Source organism: Trematomus bernacchii, unplaced genomic scaffold, assembly GCF_902827165.1.
Source record: "Trematomus bernacchii unplaced genomic scaffold, fTreBer1.1, whole genome shotgun sequence".
In the NCBI taxonomy this organism is placed as follows: domain Eukaryota; kingdom Metazoa; phylum Chordata; class Actinopteri; order Perciformes; family Nototheniidae; genus Trematomus; species Trematomus bernacchii.
Window position 1 is genome coordinate 11,145,714 of NW_022988043.1, and position 22,134 is coordinate 11,167,847.

Consider the following 22,134-nt stretch of genomic DNA (forward strand, 5'->3'; position numbering starts at 1 on the left):
CATAAAGAGCTTTACAGTTATAGTACATAGACTGTTCCATTTGTGAGCTGCTCTCACGTGTCTGGCATGGCAAGTACAGCACGTTTTGTTTCTTGAAGACCAAGCTTAATTCAGAAACCATCTAAGAAAATACTCTGAAGAGGTAGAATTTGGGAAAGTTAATCAAACAAAAATGATAAAAGTAGATCCTTGAACACGAAGACTTTAGAATTAAAGGACATTGTGTTGTGGAAACCAAATGAAGCAAAACAAGAGACTGCTGATCATTTTGTGTTTTCCATAAACAAACCCTCCTGAGGCTCCTCTGATCAGGCCTCATTTATTCTTTCCATATGTCTGACATGTGTCTGAAGTGTTAACATGTCACATCTGCCCTTTAGAGAGTATAATGTTTGTTATATGAAAATCAATCATCTATAAATACAAAGGAAAGCTGGTCTTCTGGCGAGGTGCCAGGATGCCCCTTAACGCCACCATCCCTCTGTCGGTGGATTTCGACACTCCGGAGGACTTCCTCGTCTTCATCTTCCATATTCTGTTCGCCACAAGCGCCGTGCTGGTGGCCGGCTCGGTGGTGATCGGGATATCCTCCACCCGGTCTCTGCGGCGCCAGAACCGCTTCATATTCATGCTGAACACGAGCATCAGTGACACTCTGACCGGCTTCTCGGTTTACTACCTCGGCCTCTTCGACGTCCAGGAGGGCTATCCCTCGAGGAACGGGACGTACTACATTTTGCCCTCATTCCTCGGTGTCAATGTGTTAACCTTCCTCTTTGCTCAGTTTGACCGCTACTTCGCTGTGTGCCATCCTTTCTTTTACAACCGTTTCATAACAAGGTCTTTTGTGTTTGGAATTTGTGCGTTTTGTTGGATTTACACATACTCCATCCTCACCGTGCAGAACATGGTGCCTATATCAGAGGCGGCCAAAATAAACGCGTTTGGTGTAATGACACTTCAGATTATAGTTCTCATTAAAGTGTTGATGACTATTAAATTGTACATCATAGCCAGACACCAGTTGGCGAGAGAGGTGCCCAGTGCGGAGAGAGACAGCAAAAGGGAGTCGCTGCGCATCATTGTGTTTGTGGTTATTTGCTTCTTGGCTCTGTGGTGTCCATCCTTTGTCAATATAATTGTTAGACAGTTGACCAGGAAAGGTATGAGGTTTAGAAATGAAGCCACTAACCTGTTTGCTATCCTGGCCCGGCTGAACGCACTGGTGACCCCGGCTGTGTACATCTGGGGGAGCCCGGCGCTGCGGGAGGCCGTGTGGATGAAGGTGTGGCGGAGGCTGTGTCCCTGCCGGAGGGTCAGGTGAGAGTCGGTCTGTGAACACTGTTAGATTTCAAATGTCAGTATGTATGTGTAATGCGTGTGTTACGCAACGTTTTTAATCATATGAGTTTTTTTTGTTTTTCCAATGTTGTGTGTGAATAACAAATATTGTGTGAGAAAATAACAGAAACTCTCTCTTTCTCTCCTCTGTTTTTCAGAATTGGCTTGAACGTTAATGGCGAACAAATGATGAGGCATCATAAGGAGATTGGATAAGTGTTCAAACCACGCGACTGAAGTGGACATGACACGTGCACGTAATCACTTTTGAATGAATGTGAGTTCTCAATCATCACGTTTTGAAAATGACTGAAAATAAATCCACTTGAGAGATCTTTATATTAAAGATGAATGTTGGAGCTATAGCACCTGTTTTGGGGGATAGGTGAGGAGAATGTAGAGATCCCTCGCATTTCTCGAGGACAACCAATTACAGTTTGGGGCTTAAACCCCAAATTCTTCATTTGGAAACTATTTTTTCTAACATGAAACTCACCTGTGATACTTTATAAAATTAAAGTTATATTTAGAAAACACGTGTTGTACAATCTGACTAATTTCTTACGTTTATTTCAAAATCTGTGTAATCTGTGTCTTTATTTTCTGGAAAACTCGTGTTCGTGCAGATGCTCACGCTGCAGGTTATGGGAGATTGTTGTTATCTCTACTCTTCATTTAAACTGTTTAATTCGTTGTTGTTTTGACCATGCATCTTTCCTATTCAAGAGTATAATGTTTTTTTTTTTTTAAAGAAACATTATACTCGCTTAATTACATATAATTATAATGATATATGTCATTACAGACCATGTCAACGTTTAAGGTGAATTAACCTCGAGCAGTTTAGATATTTAATAGGCCTACTATGATGCTCATTGATACCGATTGATACCCAGATATGTTATACGTTTGGTACAAAGGCATTTTAAGCAGCACAATTGCAGTGAAGTTTATTAAAACATGTAAATGGAATTTCAAGCACATGAAACTGTTTAACAGACTCAGTCTTCCCTTAAGGGAAGTTAGTAGCTTCCCTGTCTTTTGCATGTATTTGTAATGTATACAGGTGTGTAACGATGTTTGCCCATGTGCTGATGGAGCTGTGTGGGTTACTCGCTGTGTAGATTATGCTTTACTCCTAATGTTTGAAATGCAGTGGCGGATATAGGCGATACATTGTAAAATGTTGTCGGTTTATTCTCATGTTCCGTACAGTTTTGGTATTTCTCATGATTGCATAGCTGCAATTGGGCCAACATATTCAATCACAATCTGTAATTAAAAGGGGTTAAGTTGCACTCTAACCTGGTACATTCAGTAATTGGACTTATCACATTTAAATCATGAAATTAAAGTTTCAGATTCTTGCGTAAGACTTGGTGTTTTTTGCTGACTTTGCAAAATGATATTACTGTGGTGATAGAATAACATCAATGTAAAGCTTACTGGGTGATTATAAAACGCTATTAACTGTGACAGAGGACATCTCCACAACTGCTGCCAGCCGCAGGTTCAGGACCCCAGTCAGCTCCCCTTTGTTGTTTTAAATCCTTCATTTTGAATGTTTTCAGGCGATTACATCGGTGTATTAAGAGGTATAAGCCTTTCCTTTCATTAAGGGAGGCCTCGTGGAAAACTGTGTTGAGCAGTCTGCTGCTGCTCCCAAATAGTTGGCTGCAGGGAAAACATATACTTGATTTGGATTTTGGAGTGTTTCAACTTCATTTGCTCCATTTCAACAGATTGTATAACCATTTACATTGAAACTACATTAAAATGTTTATGAAAAGTCAAATATTGAGTTCAAACAGCAAAAAGATTTTAAAAACAGTGAAAAGCTATAGGCCTTTCAACTGCAGATATCTTAGTTTTCAGGCTCCTTGTTTTATGTGGGGTTTTTTGTTCAATCCTGTGTAACTAAAAACATGTTTTTTGTTCTACTTATTAGCATCATCAAACACGTTTCGGCGGAATTAATGAAACGATAATATATATCATGTCTGTCAAGTATAGCAACATGATACAGTATCCAGTTTAGTGGCACACTTGATGCTTTGATGTGATTTTGGAGATTTAATTCATGATTTGTAAAATAAACAATTCCTCACAAAAAAAGGTCTGAGTTTACACAAGCAGTTGAGGACCTCAAGGTAAATTAAAATAAATCTTAATCAAGGAAGACTATTGCAAAACAATGCCTTCATTTCAATTCAATTTTCAATCTTGGGAGCCTTTTAAATGCACCAATAAACAGAATGTTAAAATACCCCTGTCTTGAGAACGGCTTACCAAGGCAGATCAATGCGATTGTTTCTTTAATAAGTGTCAAATGGGATCTAGAGAACTCTACAATTAATGTAGCAACCTCTGATTGTATAGTTGCAGTTGAATTGTTGTGGAGAGGCAACACAATACAGATGTAGCAGATACACATGCTGGCTCCAAAATTATTATTATTTTCATTTACATTTTGTATATCTAAAGAAATTAAACTAAACAAAGAATCTGCCTTGCTTGTTATGCAGTTCTTCTATGTCATTCAGTAATATTATGGCAAACATGTTAGGCTTCTAAAGTTGCTAAACTATAAGGGTTGCTGCAGTTTTTACCTCTTGATGCTTCTGGCAAATGGGTTTTTAAGCTAGACCAATTCATATAACAGTCCAACCTCATTTTAGGCCACAACCAAAAGTATTACCACTCAAAGTAAACATTGATTGCAGATTGTTCATGATTGTACAAAGTGGCCACTAAGTGTTTGGCTATTTTTATTTAAAGAAAATTGACATGACATATAACATGCAGCAGTTGACTGCTGACTTCACGTTGTAACTCTTGCATAAAAAGGCTAGCCTTCAGAAACATTTGCGCATAAAGATGGTCCCCGCCAACATCACAGACTCTATCTCAGGAGGAGTTCCTCTATCGGTGGACTTCAAAAGTCCTCAGGACTATGTCATCTTTATTTTCCAGATCGTATTTGCAACGGTAACTGTTCTGGTAGCCGGATCTGTAGTCATCACCATATTGGCCACCTCGGCGCTCCGCCTCCAGAACAGGTTTATTTTCATGCTGAACACCAGTATTTGTGACACGCTTGTTGGGGTCTCCGTGTATTATCTCGGTCTGTTTGATGTTCAGGAGGGATACCCGCCTAGGAATGGAACTTATAATATTTTACCCTCACTTCTAGGGGTCAATATTCTGACATTTTTGTTCGCACAGTTTGACCGCTATTTTGCTGTGTGCCACCCATTCATCTATGGTCGCTTTGCTACAAGAGAGTTTGTGATAGGCATTAACATCTACTGCTGGGTTTACAATTCGGCTCACTTGTTGGCCAGGAATTTGCTGCCATCTTCCAAAGCAATGCAGATGTACGTAATCAGCATAGTACTCTTTCAGCTGATCTTGGTCACCAAAGTGGCCATGACTATCAAACTGTATGTGGTTGCCAGAGTTCAGCTCGCCAGAGAACCTCCCAGCGCCGAAAAAGAGAGCAAGAAGGAATCATTACGAATCATCATCTTTGTTGTCATAACCTTCTTGGTGTTGTGGTGCCCCTCTTTTGTTAATATAATCATCAGATTTATAGGAGTAGGGGGGCTGACGTTTAGGAACGAGGCCACTAACCTGTTCGCCATCATGGCTCGTTTCAACGCAGTGTGCACTCCGTCCGTGTACATCTGGGGTAGCCCGACACTGAGGGAAGCCATGGTGAAGACCGTGTGGGGCAGAGTGTGCCCGAGATGCAAAAGGAGGTAACACTGGGGGCAAATGCATATCTGCTTATACAGCATGTTCAACAAGTATACGTACGTGATCTTTTCATCTGTTGCTCTTCTAACTGTCTTTAACTCCTTTTTCAGAGTCGGCTCCATTCACGGGAAGGGAGATACCAAAAATACATGGAAGTAACAGGAGCCCGAGGATTCCCCTATTCTAATCAACTGTGACACTTTCTCCATCTCTCTCCCTCCCATTGATTTTGAACCACACAGCCATGCAAAGTTTAAATGCAAAACAGTTTTCTGAAATGTTTCTATCATTGTGCCTTATAGGTAATCTCAATGTTTCATCTGAATTAGCTGTTGACTCATTGACAGTGATCTTACGGACAAACCGTTACGTTACTGCTATTAAATAATAGAATAGTGTCGCGGAGTGAGAAGTGAAGTTTTATTTGTACCTTGTCTATCTGCAGTGTCGCTGTCCATGCTGGGTGGTGCTGATCGGCTTATTTTTTTAAAAGGTGTGAAAGCACACGTCTTTCAATATAATCTTTGTAGTGGCTTGTTTGGCACGTATATTGTGCATTATGGTTTGGCTGGTTGTAGTGTTGGCTCTGTTATACATTAACTAAACATGCGTTGAGTAGTTATTAACAGTGTGCGGCGGCAGGTTGATAAACGGGATTAACCCGTGTTGGGAATATTTGGATACATCCGGTCTTTTTCTCTACTGAAATTGAGGTGGTCATAAATCTATGTTTACCATTTAATAAGGAAGTGAAAGATTAATATGCCACTATTTAAAATGTTATTAACCAAATCAACTAATGACGAGTGTTTGAAAAATAAATAAGCTTCACCATCACACACCTGAGGGTTTACAGCAGAGGTTAAACATAGTCACCCATCAGTGTCTCCAAGTACACAAACAATTCATCTGGACGGCAACAAATTAAGGCTTGTAGCAAAACTGTAAATCTTTAATAATTGATATCTTCTAAGCCATGTATTTAAATTCATAATTTGCTGTATGCCCCTTTTTAACCAAACATAAATGATCAACAAGACTTAAAAATATAATACAATTTTAAATGATAGATCATTTCTACAGCTTAAATGCTAAGTGAAAGACACATGTACAGACCCTAATACACTTCTCTGATATGAGTTTAAACTGAAAATACCTAATAAAAAAAAGCAAAAATAAATACAATATTTTTCATATTTTTTTAATATATAACTGAAAAATAAAACCTAAATGAAAACATTTATCCTCTAAAAAAATGCTATCTTTAAAAAAGGCAAATTAAAGCACACTACAGCAAAAATAAACAAGACATTTAAATTTGTCTGAACACAAGCAGGAAGACTGAAAGAGTAGCAATGATATTTACTGATAATAAAGAACATAGTTGCAACTCTAATACATTGTAAATCCAGTGGGTTTAATGTTAAAATTCTTTAATCTGTAAACTATCGGCACAAAACTACTGTAAATTGGTTTAATAACTTAATACAATTATATTTGAGGTTTAAAGGTAGGGTAGGTAAGTTTGAGAAACCGGCTCGAGATACACTTTTTGTTATATTCCATGGAATGCTCTTAACATCCCGATAGCAATGAATATCTTAAGTGCTTTGACAAAAAATCCATAAAAAAATGTCATCTGTGGAAGCCGTAGTACTGTAAAAAGTACGACCAATCATTTTAGCCGGCCCGGCTAAAATAACTGGATGGCCTACCTGCCTGTCAGCCTTCCATCTGTGCACAAACTTATCTCGTGCCCTCATTGGTCATGTGCGCGTTCGTGTGTGTTGGAGGAGGGGCTCTATAAGGAAGTGGCAGATTTTCTCCGGTTGTGTATTTTCAAATTCTAGCGATCTCCAGCCGGTTTCTCAAACGTACCTACCCTACCTTTAAGTATACAATGTACTCAATTTACACAAGCTACTTTAATACTGATAAGGGCTATACAATAGTATACAATGAAATATAATACAGCAGCATGTAAATGTTATTGATTGATAAGGAAGAGCGATTATTTTCCATCCTAAAACATGACCACAAGACAGGAAGAGGCGGCCTGGAGCTCTGCAGCGAGACGCTATTTAAGATGGAAAATGTAGTCCAAGTAAGACAAAGTGACGAATACTGTGCTTCGTTGGGCGTTAAAAACACTGGCCTAAAGATTAATCTATTCGGGGACAAACATATCTTTACATTTATTTTTAAATAATTGCAAAAAGTCATACTGATCACAGTCATCATTTTCACAAAAGTTCATTTGTCCTATACTCACGTTTTCTATCTTTACTTTGTATACACTTGTTTACCAAAAACAATATAGTGTAAAACATTTGAATACAAATGGCTCTTTTCTGCATCAGGAGTAATACAAGTAGTCAGAGTGCTTCAGGGATGTAAGGACAGAAAATAGATTTTTACTTCAGAAAGACAATACATTATATGAGGCAGCAAAAGATACATTTTGTATAACACAGTTTAAGTTCATGCAAATAAGCAGGAATTTATTTTAAATGTTTCCAGTAAGGTGACATTCCTGGTTTGCTGGTTTTGCATTGTGTAGTAAAGTTCAACATGCCGTGAGGCCTGCTTGTTGTTGACTTTGGCTGTGTGTTTGAGTGTGAGATAATCATGTAAAAATACGGTCATTTAAACAGGTTCACCTCTAGTGTGTGTGTGGTTTTGTTTAACAACCACCAAATTATTTCCCTGTGCAACTGTGAGTTGATTCACAACTGATAGGATACGCACCAAATGTTTAGGGAGGGCATGAAGTTGTGAATGTGCGTCATGTTCTACCACAGTGTCCATGGGGGCTGCTTGAGTGGAAACGAGGCCAGAGAGGAAACATTGACAGGAATGGCAATGACAGCCCGGCCACGGCATTGCATGTCTCTGAAGAGATCGTCTGATCATCATTCTGAAATAAATGAGAAAGAGGAAACATGTTTGATGTCCGGAAATTTGCATTAATGATAACAGATTCCTTTATTGATAAACTCAAATTAGAGCAAAAATAAGAGTACATAAATGTTTGTGTGTCTGCATCTTTCTTAGATGAACAGGTAATATTATGGCAAGCATGTTAGGCTTCTAAAGTTGCTAAACTATAAGGGTTGCTGCAGTTTTTACCTCTTGATGCTTGTGGCAAATGGGTTTTTAAGCTAGACCAATTCATATAACAGTCCGACCTCATTTTAGGCCACAACCAAAAGTATTACCACTCAAAGTAAACATTGATTGCAGATTGTTCATATGTACCTCACAAAGTGGCCACTAAGTGTTTGGCTATTTTTATTTAAAGAAAATTGACATGACATATAACATGCAGCAGTGGGGGCACCAACATTTCTGTTGATAAATATTTGGATGGTTGAATCGAATAATTACAAAGTACCATTTGTATATATTTACATAATTATGGAGTGAGCATCCTCTGTATCAATACACTGTTACATATACAATGCATTGTGTCAAAATATCCCTTAAACCTACTCAAATGTTTAAAAAAAACACGTTAAAGGTTCAGCCCTAAACAATAGTATGAAAAGGGAGATTAGGTAACGTCCCGTGGGGAAATTGTTCGGCCGACGCCTTAATAATCAGCTTTAAAAGGATGTTAAAAATGAAAGAGCATGTTTGGAACAATGCTCCCCTCCAACACCACAGACGCTGAAGGAGTAGGTATACCTCTCTCAGTGAACTTTGACAGTCCTGTGGATTATGCCATTTTTATTTTTCAATTTATCTTTGCAACAACTGCTGTTCTGGTACCAGGACATTTAGTCATCACCATATTGTCCACCAAAGCCCTCCACCTCCAGAACAGGTTAATTTTCATGCTGAACACCAGTATTTGTGACACACTGGTGGGGTGTTCAGTGTATTATCTCGGTCTGTTTGATGTGCAGGAAGGATTTCCTTCGAGAAATGGCAGTTATAATATGTTACCTTCTCTTCTTGGGGTAAACTTAATGACGTTTTTATTTGCACAGTTTGACCGCTATTTTGCTGTTTGCCACCCATATTTGTACACGCGCTTCATAACCCGACGGGTGGTAATCTCAGTAAATGCCTGCTGTTGGATTCATGTTTATTTTCAGACCATCATTTTACTGCTCTTGCCACTTTCCAGAGCGATACAGATGTATGTTTTCGGAATTGTCAGCTTACAAATCATAGTGCTCACCAAAGTGATCATGACTATCAAACTGTATGTTGTTGCCACACTGTAAGAAACGTACCGTGAAATTCACAGTATTTAACTGGCAGCAATTGACAAGTTACTTACTGTAAAATGAATTACAGTAAGTAACTTGTCAATTGTTGCCAGTTAAATACTGTAAAATTAATTACAGTAAGTAACTTGTCAATTGTTGCCAGTTACTTACTGTAAAATGAATTACAGTAAGTAACTTGTCAATTGTTGCCAGTTAAATACTGTAAAATGAATTACAGTAAGTAACTTGTCAATTGTTGCCAGTTAAATACTGTAAAATTAATTACAGTAAGTAACTTGTCAATTGTTGCCAGTTACTTACTGTAAAATGAATTACAGTAAGTAACTTGTCAATTGTTGCCAGTTAAATACTGTAAAATGAATTACAGTAAGTAACTTGTCAATTGTTGCCAGTTACTTACTGTAAAATGAATTAAAGTAAGTAACTTGTCAATTGTTGCCAGTTAAATACTGTAAAATGAATTACAGTAAGTAACTTGTCAATTGCTGCCAGTTAAATACTGTAAAGGTAATCACAGTATTTACAAGTTTTTATTTACAGTAACAGTGTAAAATGAAACACAGTAACTTCCAATTACTGTATTTGTGTTTACGGTAATAGTGTTTTAACTGTAAAATGAAACACAGTAAATAGCATTTACTTTATTTGGTATTACAGTAGTAGTATTATAGCTGTAAAATGAAACACAGTAACTTCCAAGTACTGTATTTATGTTTACGGTAATAGCGTTTTAACTGTAAAATGAAACAGTAATATTTCATTACTTTATTTTTTGTAACAGCAGTAATGTTATAGCTGTAAAATAAAACACAGTAATTTTCAAGCATAGTATTTTTGTTTACGGTAATAGTATTTTAACTATAAAATAAAACACTGCCACTTAAGAAGTACTGTATTTTTGTTTACGGTAATAGTGTTTCAACTGTAAAATAGAAACTTTAATGCTATCATTTTAAGTTACAGTATCAGTATTGTAACTGTAAAACAATTTATTATAGTATAGCATGTCATGCTGGTAATTTACAGATTACCAGAAATTCTTGACACAATTTTAAAGCACACCAATAACTGCAGGGAGACAGCAAACAATACATTTTAACAATGTATTCTTAATTGTTGAACTGTATCAAGACCATGTATTTTCTTGTGCTAAATGATAAATATTTTCATCCATAAAACAATGGATATTAATATCCAAAAACATGGAGATTGCATTTTTAAAACAGTGGCGATAACAAAACACAAAAAATATGAAGCCATTTCTTCTGCCAAGCCATTTTAGAGACGTGCTGTAGTTGTAGTCTTAACAGCATTTTGTTTAATTATTTTTGCTTAATGTCATTTTTCAAGCTACGAGATGTTTTCCTACGTTTCTCATGAAAAATTATGTCTCAGGAATGTAGGGTTTGGGAATTATGGCAGTTTTAAAAAAAAATATGAAGGGAAATTTCAAGATTTCCTACCCTCTAGCTGTGACATCACGCACTCTAGTTAATGTTAAAATCGGAAGAAAACCTCTTTAACAAGGTCTGAACAATGTTTAATATCTCTAAAAGTAAGAATCAGATTTAAAAGTTGTGTTACATGAATAATATCAGAAAGATGTGTAACATTTTAAAGTTGGAATGAGGTTTCTGAGTGAAAGTATGAATGAACAGTTAGCAGTTGAAGTCGCATGAAGATTTGTTGAAGTCTGAAGAATTTCTCCATTGACTTCAATGGTTAAAAATGTAATGTATTACGGGATGTATCTCTGGAATTATGAAAGTTATGAATGATAAAAGTAATAGCGCCCGATTCCCGACCGAGCTGAACGTTTTGATGTTTGAACGGAGTTTCTGCGATGTTGAATGTGGGAGGAGAAGACGGACAAAATAATTGGACGGAATAATAATAAACTTTTCGTCCGTAGCATAACATATAGTTGGAATGCTGTATCAGCATTCCCACTAAATAACAAAAAAAACACTCAAAAGGAGGAAAAAACTAAGCATAACAAAAAGAGAACTTAAGATAAACTTAAAGGTAGGGTAGGTAAGTTTGAGAAACCGGCTCGAGATCGCTAGAATTTGAAAATACACAACCGGAGAAAATCTGCCACTTCCTTATAGAGCCCCTCCTCCAACACACGAACGCGCACATGACCAATGAGGGCACGAGATAAGTTTGTGCACAGATGGAAGGCTGACAGGCAGGTAGGCCATCCAGTTATTTTAGCCGGGCCGGCTAAAATGATTGGTCGTACTTTTTACAGTATTACGGCTTCCACAGATGACATTTTTTAATGGATTTTTTGTCAAAGCACTTAAGATATTCATTGCTATCGGGATGTTAAGAGCATTCCATGGAATATAACAAAAAGTGTATCTCGAGCCGGTTTCTCAAACTTACCCTACCTTTAAACTAACAAAACAACAAAACCTAACAAGACTGTAAACGATCCTCTCTTTGCTGAGGCCTGGCACGACCACACGTGGGAACAAACACAAACTGACACAGGAGAGGGGAGAGACAGGACTATTTAAACATGAGGCGAGTGGGAACAGGTGGAAACAATCAGGGGCGGGGCAGACGCTGACGATGGCGAAGTACCCCTCAATGCAGTGCGCAATGCCTCAATGAGCTCAATGTGGGCGGGAGCTCAACCTTTCTCAACCTTTGAGGCACGTGACGTCCGGACTCCCGTGATGTGTACTTACCCAGTCACAAAAGTAACATATTATATCTTACATTATTAATATATATATCATTCTGATGTCTGTGGTTATTTAAACATTCCCTGATAAACGTTATTTCAGCGTCAATAAATGAGTGTTAATCCCAGTGTGTTTAGTGTACAACATCATGTCATTTCACCTTCAATTCACGGTTTTCACAACGTTAGCCACATGCTAATGCTAACCGGAAATGTTAATAGTTAGTGTGAACTTCCGGTTTTTTCAGAATAAAACTGCTTTAAATTAAAACCCTGACTAAACATGAAATGACAGACATAATACATAAACATAACTAACACATTTGACGAGACAACAAAAGGCACTGTTTGGCAAATACATTATCACTATTCTTAGATGATACACAATATTTGAAAACACTTTGAATACAAACAACCAAATGCATGCAGGAATGGACCCTGTACTGAACTTACAAACCTTACACGTGTAAGACATTTTGATAAGCTTGCCGAGCATGGGCGGCGCCAGGATTTTCTTGCTGCAGTAGCTTAGCAGTTGCTATATGACAGAACGGCGTTGCTAGTTCATTTTCAAAATAAATAAACAAACAATACCAGTGGGCCAAGCACGAGCCTGTTCATATTGTAGCGTTCACCGCTATTCAAGATCACAGATCACGAGCCTTCAATGTCGAAAACGTTCTCTTTATTTTATGGTATTGACGGCCACAGCCACGCCTTACAGAGCCAATCAATAGTATAACACTCATTATGACTTTTCCCCACACTCGAACACAACTCCTACCGTCTCGTACTCCCTACACACACACCGGAAAACGCACACACACACACCTGGAAGGGGCGGTCTCCCTAACTCCCACCAACAACATTGCCTAAATAACTTTACAAATTTACTAAACTGTGCACATCTGATAACTGAAATAACTATTAACTTGGACACGCTACAATATTATCATTAATATTTACATTAAAACATTCCTTTGACACTTATAACATTACTTTGCAAGGTAAGCACAACCAAAATAAGTTTGTAAAAGCAGAATTTGAACACTGTTTTTGTGCTCCTACAATATTTGTGTATAATACCATTACACCCTAAGCATACACAATAGCGATCGTTCACTGTTTCAACTGGCATGCTGTGGCACACACACACACACACACACACACACACACACACACACACACACACACACACACACACACACACACACACACACACACACACACACACACACACACACACACACACACACACACACAACACACACACACACACACACACCACACACACACACACACACACACACACACACACACACACACACACACACACACACACACACACACACACACACACACACACACAACAACACCTACACACACACACACACACACACCACACACACACACACACATACAATACCACACACACACACAACAACACACACCCTTTTATTCAAAGTCACCAATTCACGAGTCCAAGTCACTCATCGAGTCAACCACTCTTCGAATCCGAGTCCAGAGTCCGAGTCACCAAGGAGAGTCGTAGTCGAGTCCGAGTCCAAGTCCGAGTCAACCCAAGGAATGTCCGAGTCGAGTCCGAGTCCGAGTCATCATTACCTGTGTTCGAGTCCGAGTCCAAGTCCGAGTCACCCAAGGAGTGTCCGAGTCGAGTCCGAGTCATCATTACCTGTGTTCGAGTCCGAGTCCAAGTCCGAGTCACCTAAGAAGAGTCCAAGTCAAGTCCGAGTCACAAGTCTTCATGTATTAATCTTCGTGATATATGTGTTGAAATGTTAGCTCTGCTCCTCTACATTGCTTTTATCCCTGTCGTGTTATACTAATCTGTCTATTGAACTGCTGTGAAGCCAGTTTGGCTACAATTCTTGTAATAGGTGCTATACAAATATAAAGCTTATTACTAATATTAATATTATTATTATTATTATATATAAATAAACTATGTTTAAAATGAGTTACCTTTTAGAGAAGTGATTATATTTGTATGCTAATATTTTCTATGGTAAAGTTTTCGTTTTGCACTTTTATTTTGATAGTAATAAGATCGGGACTCTTATTTTGAAGGAACTTTTACCGGTTAAATCGGTTTACTGATAAAGATTTAGCCCCAGAAAGCACATGGCTACTTAGCATGCAAAATGACGTCATTCTGCATGTTAAGTAGCCATATGCTTTCGTGTTATCGGTTTAATCTTTATGTATTGATTAGATCACGTTACTCTGATGATAGTGTTCAAGACAGCCTATATGTCTGAACTCGATGTTTAGAGTAATGTGTTACGGAGCCTTCTCTTCAATATTGTTTCCACAGAGCATTTTGCGCTGCTCTTTTCCAATGTGTAAGCAGAATGTGTGAAAGCATACAGCACGATGCGGAGTGTGTCTCTAGACATCTTTAGACTGGAATAGCCGGGCCCAGTACGTGAACTCGCCTCGCAGCCGGTGCACACGCCAGGATAGAGGACATCAGACTCCATAGAAAACTTGCTCGAGTCCGAGTCCGAGTCCAAGTCAGAGCGTCAATGTACAAGTCGAGTCCGAGTCATCATGGGGGGAAAAATTCACGAGTCCGAGTCCAAGTCAGCGTACGCGATAATTCACGAGTCCGAGTCCGAGTCCAAGTCATCGTGCGCGAGAATTCACGAGTCCAAGTCCGAGTAGCGTCAATCAGTGCGCGAGTCCGAGTCGAGTCACGAGTCCCGAAAATCGGCACTCGAGTCCGAGTCCAGGACTCGAGTACTCTATCTCTGACACACACACACACACACACAGGGCTCCGTTGGAGATCGCGGCCGTTTACGCTGACTTGTGAGAAATCTTTCCATTTTCGATCTGTGTTCACATACTGAGAATTATAACAACATTAGCCAAGTAACAGTTTGCGCTTTAACTTACAATGACCCCTGGTAGATCTCACGAGAATGTGTATAAATATATATAGATACATTTTCATAACAAAACAATGGAGTTACTAAGCCGTTGCTAGGCCAATTGTTGGAGTTGCAACTCCAAGCTACCCCCTGGTGCCGCCCCTGTTGCCGAGTACAGCTTAATTTGCTTTTTCACTAAGAGGCCTGACGTCGGACTGTCAAACTTTGGCTACGGTTACATAAATTAACAGACAAAATTGTTTGTATTAGGTACTTTCTTTGTCTCTTGAGTTACCATGTCCATTGGCGGAGGTTACTTCCTGGTTCAGCAAAGGGCGTGGCCGAGTGCTGAGGACTCATAAATACTGCAAGGAGCCAATTGGGACAGATTGGGACAAACCACCTGCTTCCATGTTAAAGGGGGGATTTGGGTTTTGTCAGTGTCCTTTGTGTTTTCTGTTACTATTAATTATCCCTTGGTTTCAACTTGGTTTGGCCAAGCCACTATATAGGTTCCTTGGTTTTTCATTGTAGCAGGTCAGTTTGTTGAGTTAACACCTGTTAAGTTGATGCCATGTTTTTTTCAGGTATTTTCTGTTGACCTCTTTTATAGGCCTAGTTATTCGAAATGATTGATTTATGATGTTTTCTGTGGACTTTTGGGTAAATAAAAAACACAGTTTATTTAAACCTGTCCTGTTGTTCATACCCCTCACTGTTTATTCATCATTCAATTCATTCTATATTTTATTGTGTACATTACTTTTCACTTCACTGCTTGTTGCACTCCTGGTTAGAAGCTAAACTGCATTTCGTTATCTCAGTACCTGTAATCTGTGCAATAACTAAAGTTGAATCTAATCTTGAGCAGGAACAAATGTATTTACTTTAGTACATATCTGACATTAACGATTAAACACATTTGTGCATTCTTTATAAATGCAAACTGGTCAAGACCACTGACGGAAGTAGTTTTTAAAAGTAGTGCTTCTGTCTTTTACATGTAGGATTCAACCCCCCTTGTATTGATTTGCTTTAAAAAGAACAGACACTTGAGTCATTCATTTGTAGTGATATAATTGTGGGATTTCTATTGCATCCACTTCATCTGCAATGAAGAAAGCCAACGCAATTTCCGCCATTGCAAACCGAGTCAAGCCGGTTCAGAGCTGTCCGACTTCAGGCGAGCTTTTTGAGACCTCCCCCAGCTGCAATCGGCTATTCTCGTCTACTTTCGAGGCGAGCCGCAGCTCATCTCAAACAAGCCTGTTTTTTCTGTTGACTGTTTTTGTCCCTATAGTTTGTCGTTAGTTTTTGTTTATTAAATATTGTCAGACTATATTACTTCGGTGTGAACTTTCTCTTTGAAAACGCGTCACAGCCTATAGCCAAGCTTAGCCTCTCGGAAACTAAAACTGGACTGGGAATTGAGCCGCCACAATAATAATACAAATTATGATTATTACCTTACTTTTGTCTATTTTTATTCCTCTGTGTTGCGTTTTTAAGGTGCAATGCCAGGACACATTCTTTGTATAAATCAGCACCACATTTGTAGTTCTTCCGGTTTGCAAAGACATAGGGTCTTAAATATATGCGAGTGATTCTATAATTTAGGGTGCATTTCACATCAACAAAACAGTACAAAGAAAGTGTTCTTTCTCAATAGAACAATCAGTGGTTCAAGTTAGTATATTCCTCAGTGTAACATATCCACTAGTTGCAAAGCTTAAACATTTTTTTATTTTATTTTATTTTAAGGGAAAGGATGTTTTCACTACTCAGTTTGTCAACTATGTTACGGACAAACTTGATGTCATTACAATCATTTGATTAAGTCCTGCACTTCAAGTAAAATCACATTTGAAAGTCTCTTGAGTCTATTCTACTATATATCCAAAGATTTTTTAAAGTTTAAAAAATAATTGTATTAAAGTTTTGTTTTTTCATGTGATATGTTCAGCACTGTCATTAAGTTTAGGGATATTTTGTATTATAAAACTACCATACAGGTCATTTTGATAGTTTTAAGAGATGTCATGTAAAACTCCAACCTGTGTAGATATACATTATACTATAAAGGATATCAGAAGCACTATTTTAGATATTTTAAATTTGAAAAAATGAGGTGCAACATAGTTGACAATGAAAGTCAAACATTTGACGCAAATAAAATAGTTGACTGGACACATTATTAACCATCAGCACTATGTTAATTTCAAGGCAGAAGTGCAAAATTCCATTGATAATGATGAGTAATGACGTCTACATGTCCTACAAATTGTCAACTAGGTTACCTGTCAACTAAGTTACTACAGTTATTACAGTACTGGGTAACTCAGTTGACAGGTAACTTAGTTGACAATTTCCCTATTTTGACCCATCATTTCAATGGTAGGCCTTGCTTGGATGACCACATGTCATTTTCTTGAACAGGTTAACATCACATTTGAACATATAATTGAATTAAAATCATTAAACAATTGTAAACCATAACAATGTACGTAACATTGTTGATTGTCAATGAGTATATTAATTGACCATGTGCTATTATACATAAAATATTGTAAAAAATTAGAGGACAATCACCACAGTGTGTTCAAAATGTCTGCCAAAGAGGAACATGGCATCATGTGATGCTGGTGACATGGTATTGGGACAAACCATTTTTGAGTTAAAGGGGGGAGTTCTCTTAGTAACATAGTTGACAGAACTTTTGCGGACATTCATATATTAAGATATTTAAATTATTTAAAGGAGGAAATCAATTAAAAAGATGTTATTATTCTTTAGTATTTAGACTTTTGAAATAAATGAATACTTTTTTTTATTTACTTTAATGGTTTTTATTCATTATTTTGAAACCAAGACACCCTCAACTGAAAAATGGACAGAGCAAAAATTGACAATTTAAGAACATCATGACACATTTCAAGCTAAATAAAGCATAGGATGCACATAATGTTTGTGTGATATTATAACATGCTTTCCAATAATAGGCAAAATATGATATTTTTGAAGAAAATACTTAGAATAATTATAATTATCATCAATGGACATCAATGGACATGGAATGTACCCTAAATTGTAGAATCACTCATATATCTACTAAGTATATCAAATATCTAGTAATTACACTGCATCAAGATTATGTATATTAAAGGTGGGGTAGGTACGTTTGAGAAACCGGCTCGAGATCGCTAGAATTTGAAAATACACAACCGGAGAAAATCTGCCACTTCCTTATAGAGCCCCTCCTCCAACACACACGAACGCGCACATGACCAATGAGGGCACGAGATAAGTTTGTGCACAGGTGGAAGGCTGACAGGCAGGTAGGCCATCCAGTTATTTTAGCCGGGCCGGCTAAAATGATTGGTCGTACTTTTTACAGTATTACGGCTTCCACAGATGACATTTTTTTATGGATTTTTTGTCAAAGCACTTAAGATATTCATTGCTATCGGGATGTTAAGAGCATTCCATGGAATATAACAAAAAGTGTATCTCGAGCCGGTTTCTCAAACTTACCTACCCTACCTTTAAGACAAATATGTTGGTTTATTTAAGATATTTTAGATATTTTAGCTATTCTAGAAATGGGGTTTTTCGGTTGGTTCTTTCTTTTTTGGTTACTGTGAATATCTACAGTACAGTACATTGTTGGTTACTGTGAATATCTACAGTACATTGTTGGTTACTGTGAATATCTACAGTACATTGTTGGTTACTGTGATTATCTACAGTACATTGTTGGTTACTGAGATTATCTACAGTAGCCTACATTGTTGGTTACTGTGAATATCTACAGTACATTGTTGGTTACTGTGATTATCTACAGTGCATTGTTGGTTACTGTGATGTTCTACAGTACATTGTTGGTTACTGTGAATATCTACAGTAGGCTACATTGTTGGTTACTGTGAATCAGGGTTTCCGCTAGGATTTTTTCTTGCCGGTCAAATGTCCGGAAAGAGTTTATTTTACCGGACAAATTTGAAACGTACCGGTCCCGGTCATGTTTCAATAATAATAAGAAGAATTGTGTAGCTGAGTTTCTGTTAGCAGGTAATTACCGGACTATGACCGGATATGCTGATGTTTAAAACTCAGTTAATGGGGCTCATTTTTATATTGCTTCAGTTTATAATCATAACAGATCGAAAAGTTCAGATTCATTTTTCAATAAATGATGCGCTTCCACAAACAACAAACAACATAATTATTACATTCAAACAAACTACTTATAGTAGATAACGTACATTATTCAAAAGTTTACATTCACTTTGGATAATAACACGGGAGAAACGGATCCTCTTTTCCTCTCTCCCTCCCTCTCTCTCCTGACAGCCCGTCAGTTTCTCATGCAGCTCGCTAAACAGTGGGCGGGGCTTCAGGTGATCATGCAGAGCTGCGTGTCTCTGTCAGACTCAGCAGCTGATCTGATCTCTCTCTCGTCCGGTTATACTTCACTCGCTTTTATGTCCATATCGATCAGATCCAGCTCTCCTGATCGGCCTTTATAGAGAGCAGCGATCAAACTATTAAGAGTGAATATCGGCCGATAATGATCGGCGGTCAATCGATCGGAGCATCCCTAATTATTACCGGCCATTTTGACCGGCAGGTTTTAAATGTACCGGTTTTTAATACATTTTACCAGCTAAAAACCGGTAATTAACGGCTAACGGAAACCCTGCTGTGAATATCTAGTACATTGTTGGTTACTGTGAATATCTACAGTACATCGTTGGTTACTGCCCTGCTGAAAAAACCAGCTTAGACCAACAAGGCTGGTCTGGCTGGTCAGGCTGGTAAACCAGCCTGACCAGCCAGTCAATATTAGGCTGGATTAGTTTGCTGGTTAAGAGGGGTTTTGGACACTTTAACTGGTCAGGATAGCTGGTTTGGTCACAGTGGTCTAGCTGGTCACCATTAGCTGGTCGGGATAGCTGGTTTAGCTGGTAAAAGCTGGTGGTCACAGTGGTCTAGCTGGTCAGGATAGCTGGTTTGGTCACAGTGGTCTAGCTGGTTACCATTAGCTGGTCGGGATAGCTGGTTTAGCTGGTAAAAGCTGGTGGTCACAGTGGTCTAGCTGGTCAGGATAGCTGGTTTGGTCACAGTGGTCTAGCTGGTTACCATTAGCTGGTCGGGATAGCTGGTTTAGCTGGTAAAAGCTGGTGGTCACAGTGTTCTAGCTGGTCACCATTAGCTGGTCCGACTGGTATGATCTTGAGCAGAACTTTAACTGGGATTACTTGATGGTTAAGCTGGTCATATATGATGATGAAACACTCTCACCCAATTGCAGTAGCTCAATGAACATCTATCATTTCAGATCAGAGCACCTACCTTACCAGAAAGGTACCAGAATGTATAGAATGTCTGTAAATAAATACTCATACATCAAATGATTAGAAGCAGGAAAATAATTTATAACACACAATGAACATTAACACACATTTGAAAACATTTTCAAAACACCCATTACTTCATATTTTTAAGCAGTTTCCTTCAATTGTTTCTTTCCGTTTTTCACAAGGTCCTGTATTTTTTGTGAAATGTAGTAACCGGCCAACTTCTCCCTCTCGGTCTTCTCCACGTTTTGTGAATTCAGCCATCCTCTGAAGCACTCTTGAAAAGAGAAAGGAAAAACAGATTAAATGTTAGCTTTGTGTTATGATTACTTAAAGGGCCCATGTCATGCTTTTCCGGTTATTACCCGTCCCCTTGTGTGTTATGAAGGTTTTTATGCATGTAAACGGTGTGCAGAGTCACAAACCCTCAAAGTACACCCTGTAGCGAGTAAAACTCTAACACAGAAAATACCTCCCCAAAACGCCTCGTTGGAGATACGTCATTGTCCATTTGATTCTTCCATTTCGTTCCGGGTACGGCATGATGTCAAGCCGTACCCGGAACGAAATGGACCAATCCGTGGAGCCGTTACGTTACGTCCGCGGAGCCGTTACGTTAAGCCCCCGCTGATTGGTCCAAATTGACCAATCCACGGACTTCCTCACACACACATCTGTGTGCAGGGAGCAGGCAGCTCAGCTGATTTCTCCTCCCTGGCTGCAGGCTGATAACAGACAGTTGGGATCGCGGCGAAATTCTCTCTGCAGACCCATTCTCACAGCGTTTATCAACCTTTTTCTTACTCAATATCAAGCCACACTTATTGTTTTTACTTCGGCTGTGACTTTGTGTGTGCTCAGGATGAGTTTGGCTGTGTTTGGCTATGTATCGCTAACAAGGAAACAACACCTCCACGGAGCTCAGCGCGATTCACAACGTCCCGTCACACTGTGCTCACAGGGAGGGTGGGGGCTGGAGCTATTGGAGCTACAACGAGCCGTTAAAGGCAGAGAGTGAAATTCAGTGAATACACCTAGTTTACAGAGATGCTGTATGAGAAACCAATGTGAGTTTGGAAAATTGCACAATATAAATCTATTCTAGTATACCTCAACAATGGAATTATGATCAGTGGAAATGGCCATGACATGGGCCCTTTAAATATGTGCACTGTGAGATGAAAAAGAAAAATGTATCAAGTTTAGTTTTGAACATTCACTGTGATTGGGTCTATTGTCCACGCAATACACCGTATTTAATTTTTTATTTAATATTCTGTTCTTGTAAATATCATATTCTATTATATTACACTTTTTGCACTACTTTTTATTTTGTATTTTTGTATTTTATTATATATGTTGCATTGTTGGAGGAGCTCAGGTCAGAAGAATTTCATTGACATTTCTACACTGTAGCTGCTGAGCATATGATGATAAAACCTTTGAATCTTGAATCCAACACTTTGGAAAATCCTAAATTGTAGGATAGTTTGGCCATAATAATGCTTTATGATTACATTTCATGAGAAGTGTATATTTTACTTTCAGAATCTACTTCCAGTGGATGTGTAGGATCTACAGTATGATAGATATATTACTTTACACCCGGAAGTATGTATTGTCATTCTTATTGTCGATAAATTGAGGGATATACACTATATTTTATTAACACCAGTATGTACTTTATACATCCACCTCGAGTGTTTGTCTCTGCACCGGAAATAATTTAATTTTAAAGTTCAACCGCATATTATATAAACTATATCAGCGCCACACCTGCGTAACACATGCTGCCTCTTATCTGAACCATTTTTTAAGCGATTTGTAATCTATTCTTGTCGACTTGCAGC

The 22,134-nt window shown here is 38.3% G+C and overlaps 3 protein-coding genes across 3 annotated transcripts; all 3 read left to right on the forward strand.

Moving 5' to 3' along the window:
• The first annotated feature begins 457 nt into the window (after window positions 1-457).
• LOC117472572 (G-protein coupled receptor 15-like) lies at window positions 458-1,324 on the forward strand. Its single transcript, XM_034117856.1, has one exon. The coding sequence runs from the start codon at window positions 458-460 to the stop codon at window positions 1,322-1,324; it is 867 nt and encodes a 288-aa protein (XP_033973747.1).
• A 2,894-nt stretch (window positions 1,325-4,218) lies between these two features.
• LOC117472573 (somatostatin receptor type 2-like) lies at window positions 4,219-5,106 on the forward strand. Its single transcript, XM_034117857.1, has one exon. It carries the CDS (start codon window positions 4,219-4,221, stop codon window positions 5,104-5,106), a length of 888 nt encoding a protein of 295 aa, XP_033973748.1.
• A 3,638-nt stretch (window positions 5,107-8,744) lies between these two features.
• Window positions 8,745-9,332, forward strand: LOC117472574 (olfactory receptor 6C68-like). Its single transcript, XM_034117858.1, has one exon. The coding sequence runs from the start codon at window positions 8,745-8,747 to the stop codon at window positions 9,330-9,332; it is 588 nt and encodes a 195-aa protein (XP_033973749.1).
• The last annotated feature ends 12,802 nt before the right edge of the window (window positions 9,333-22,134 follow it).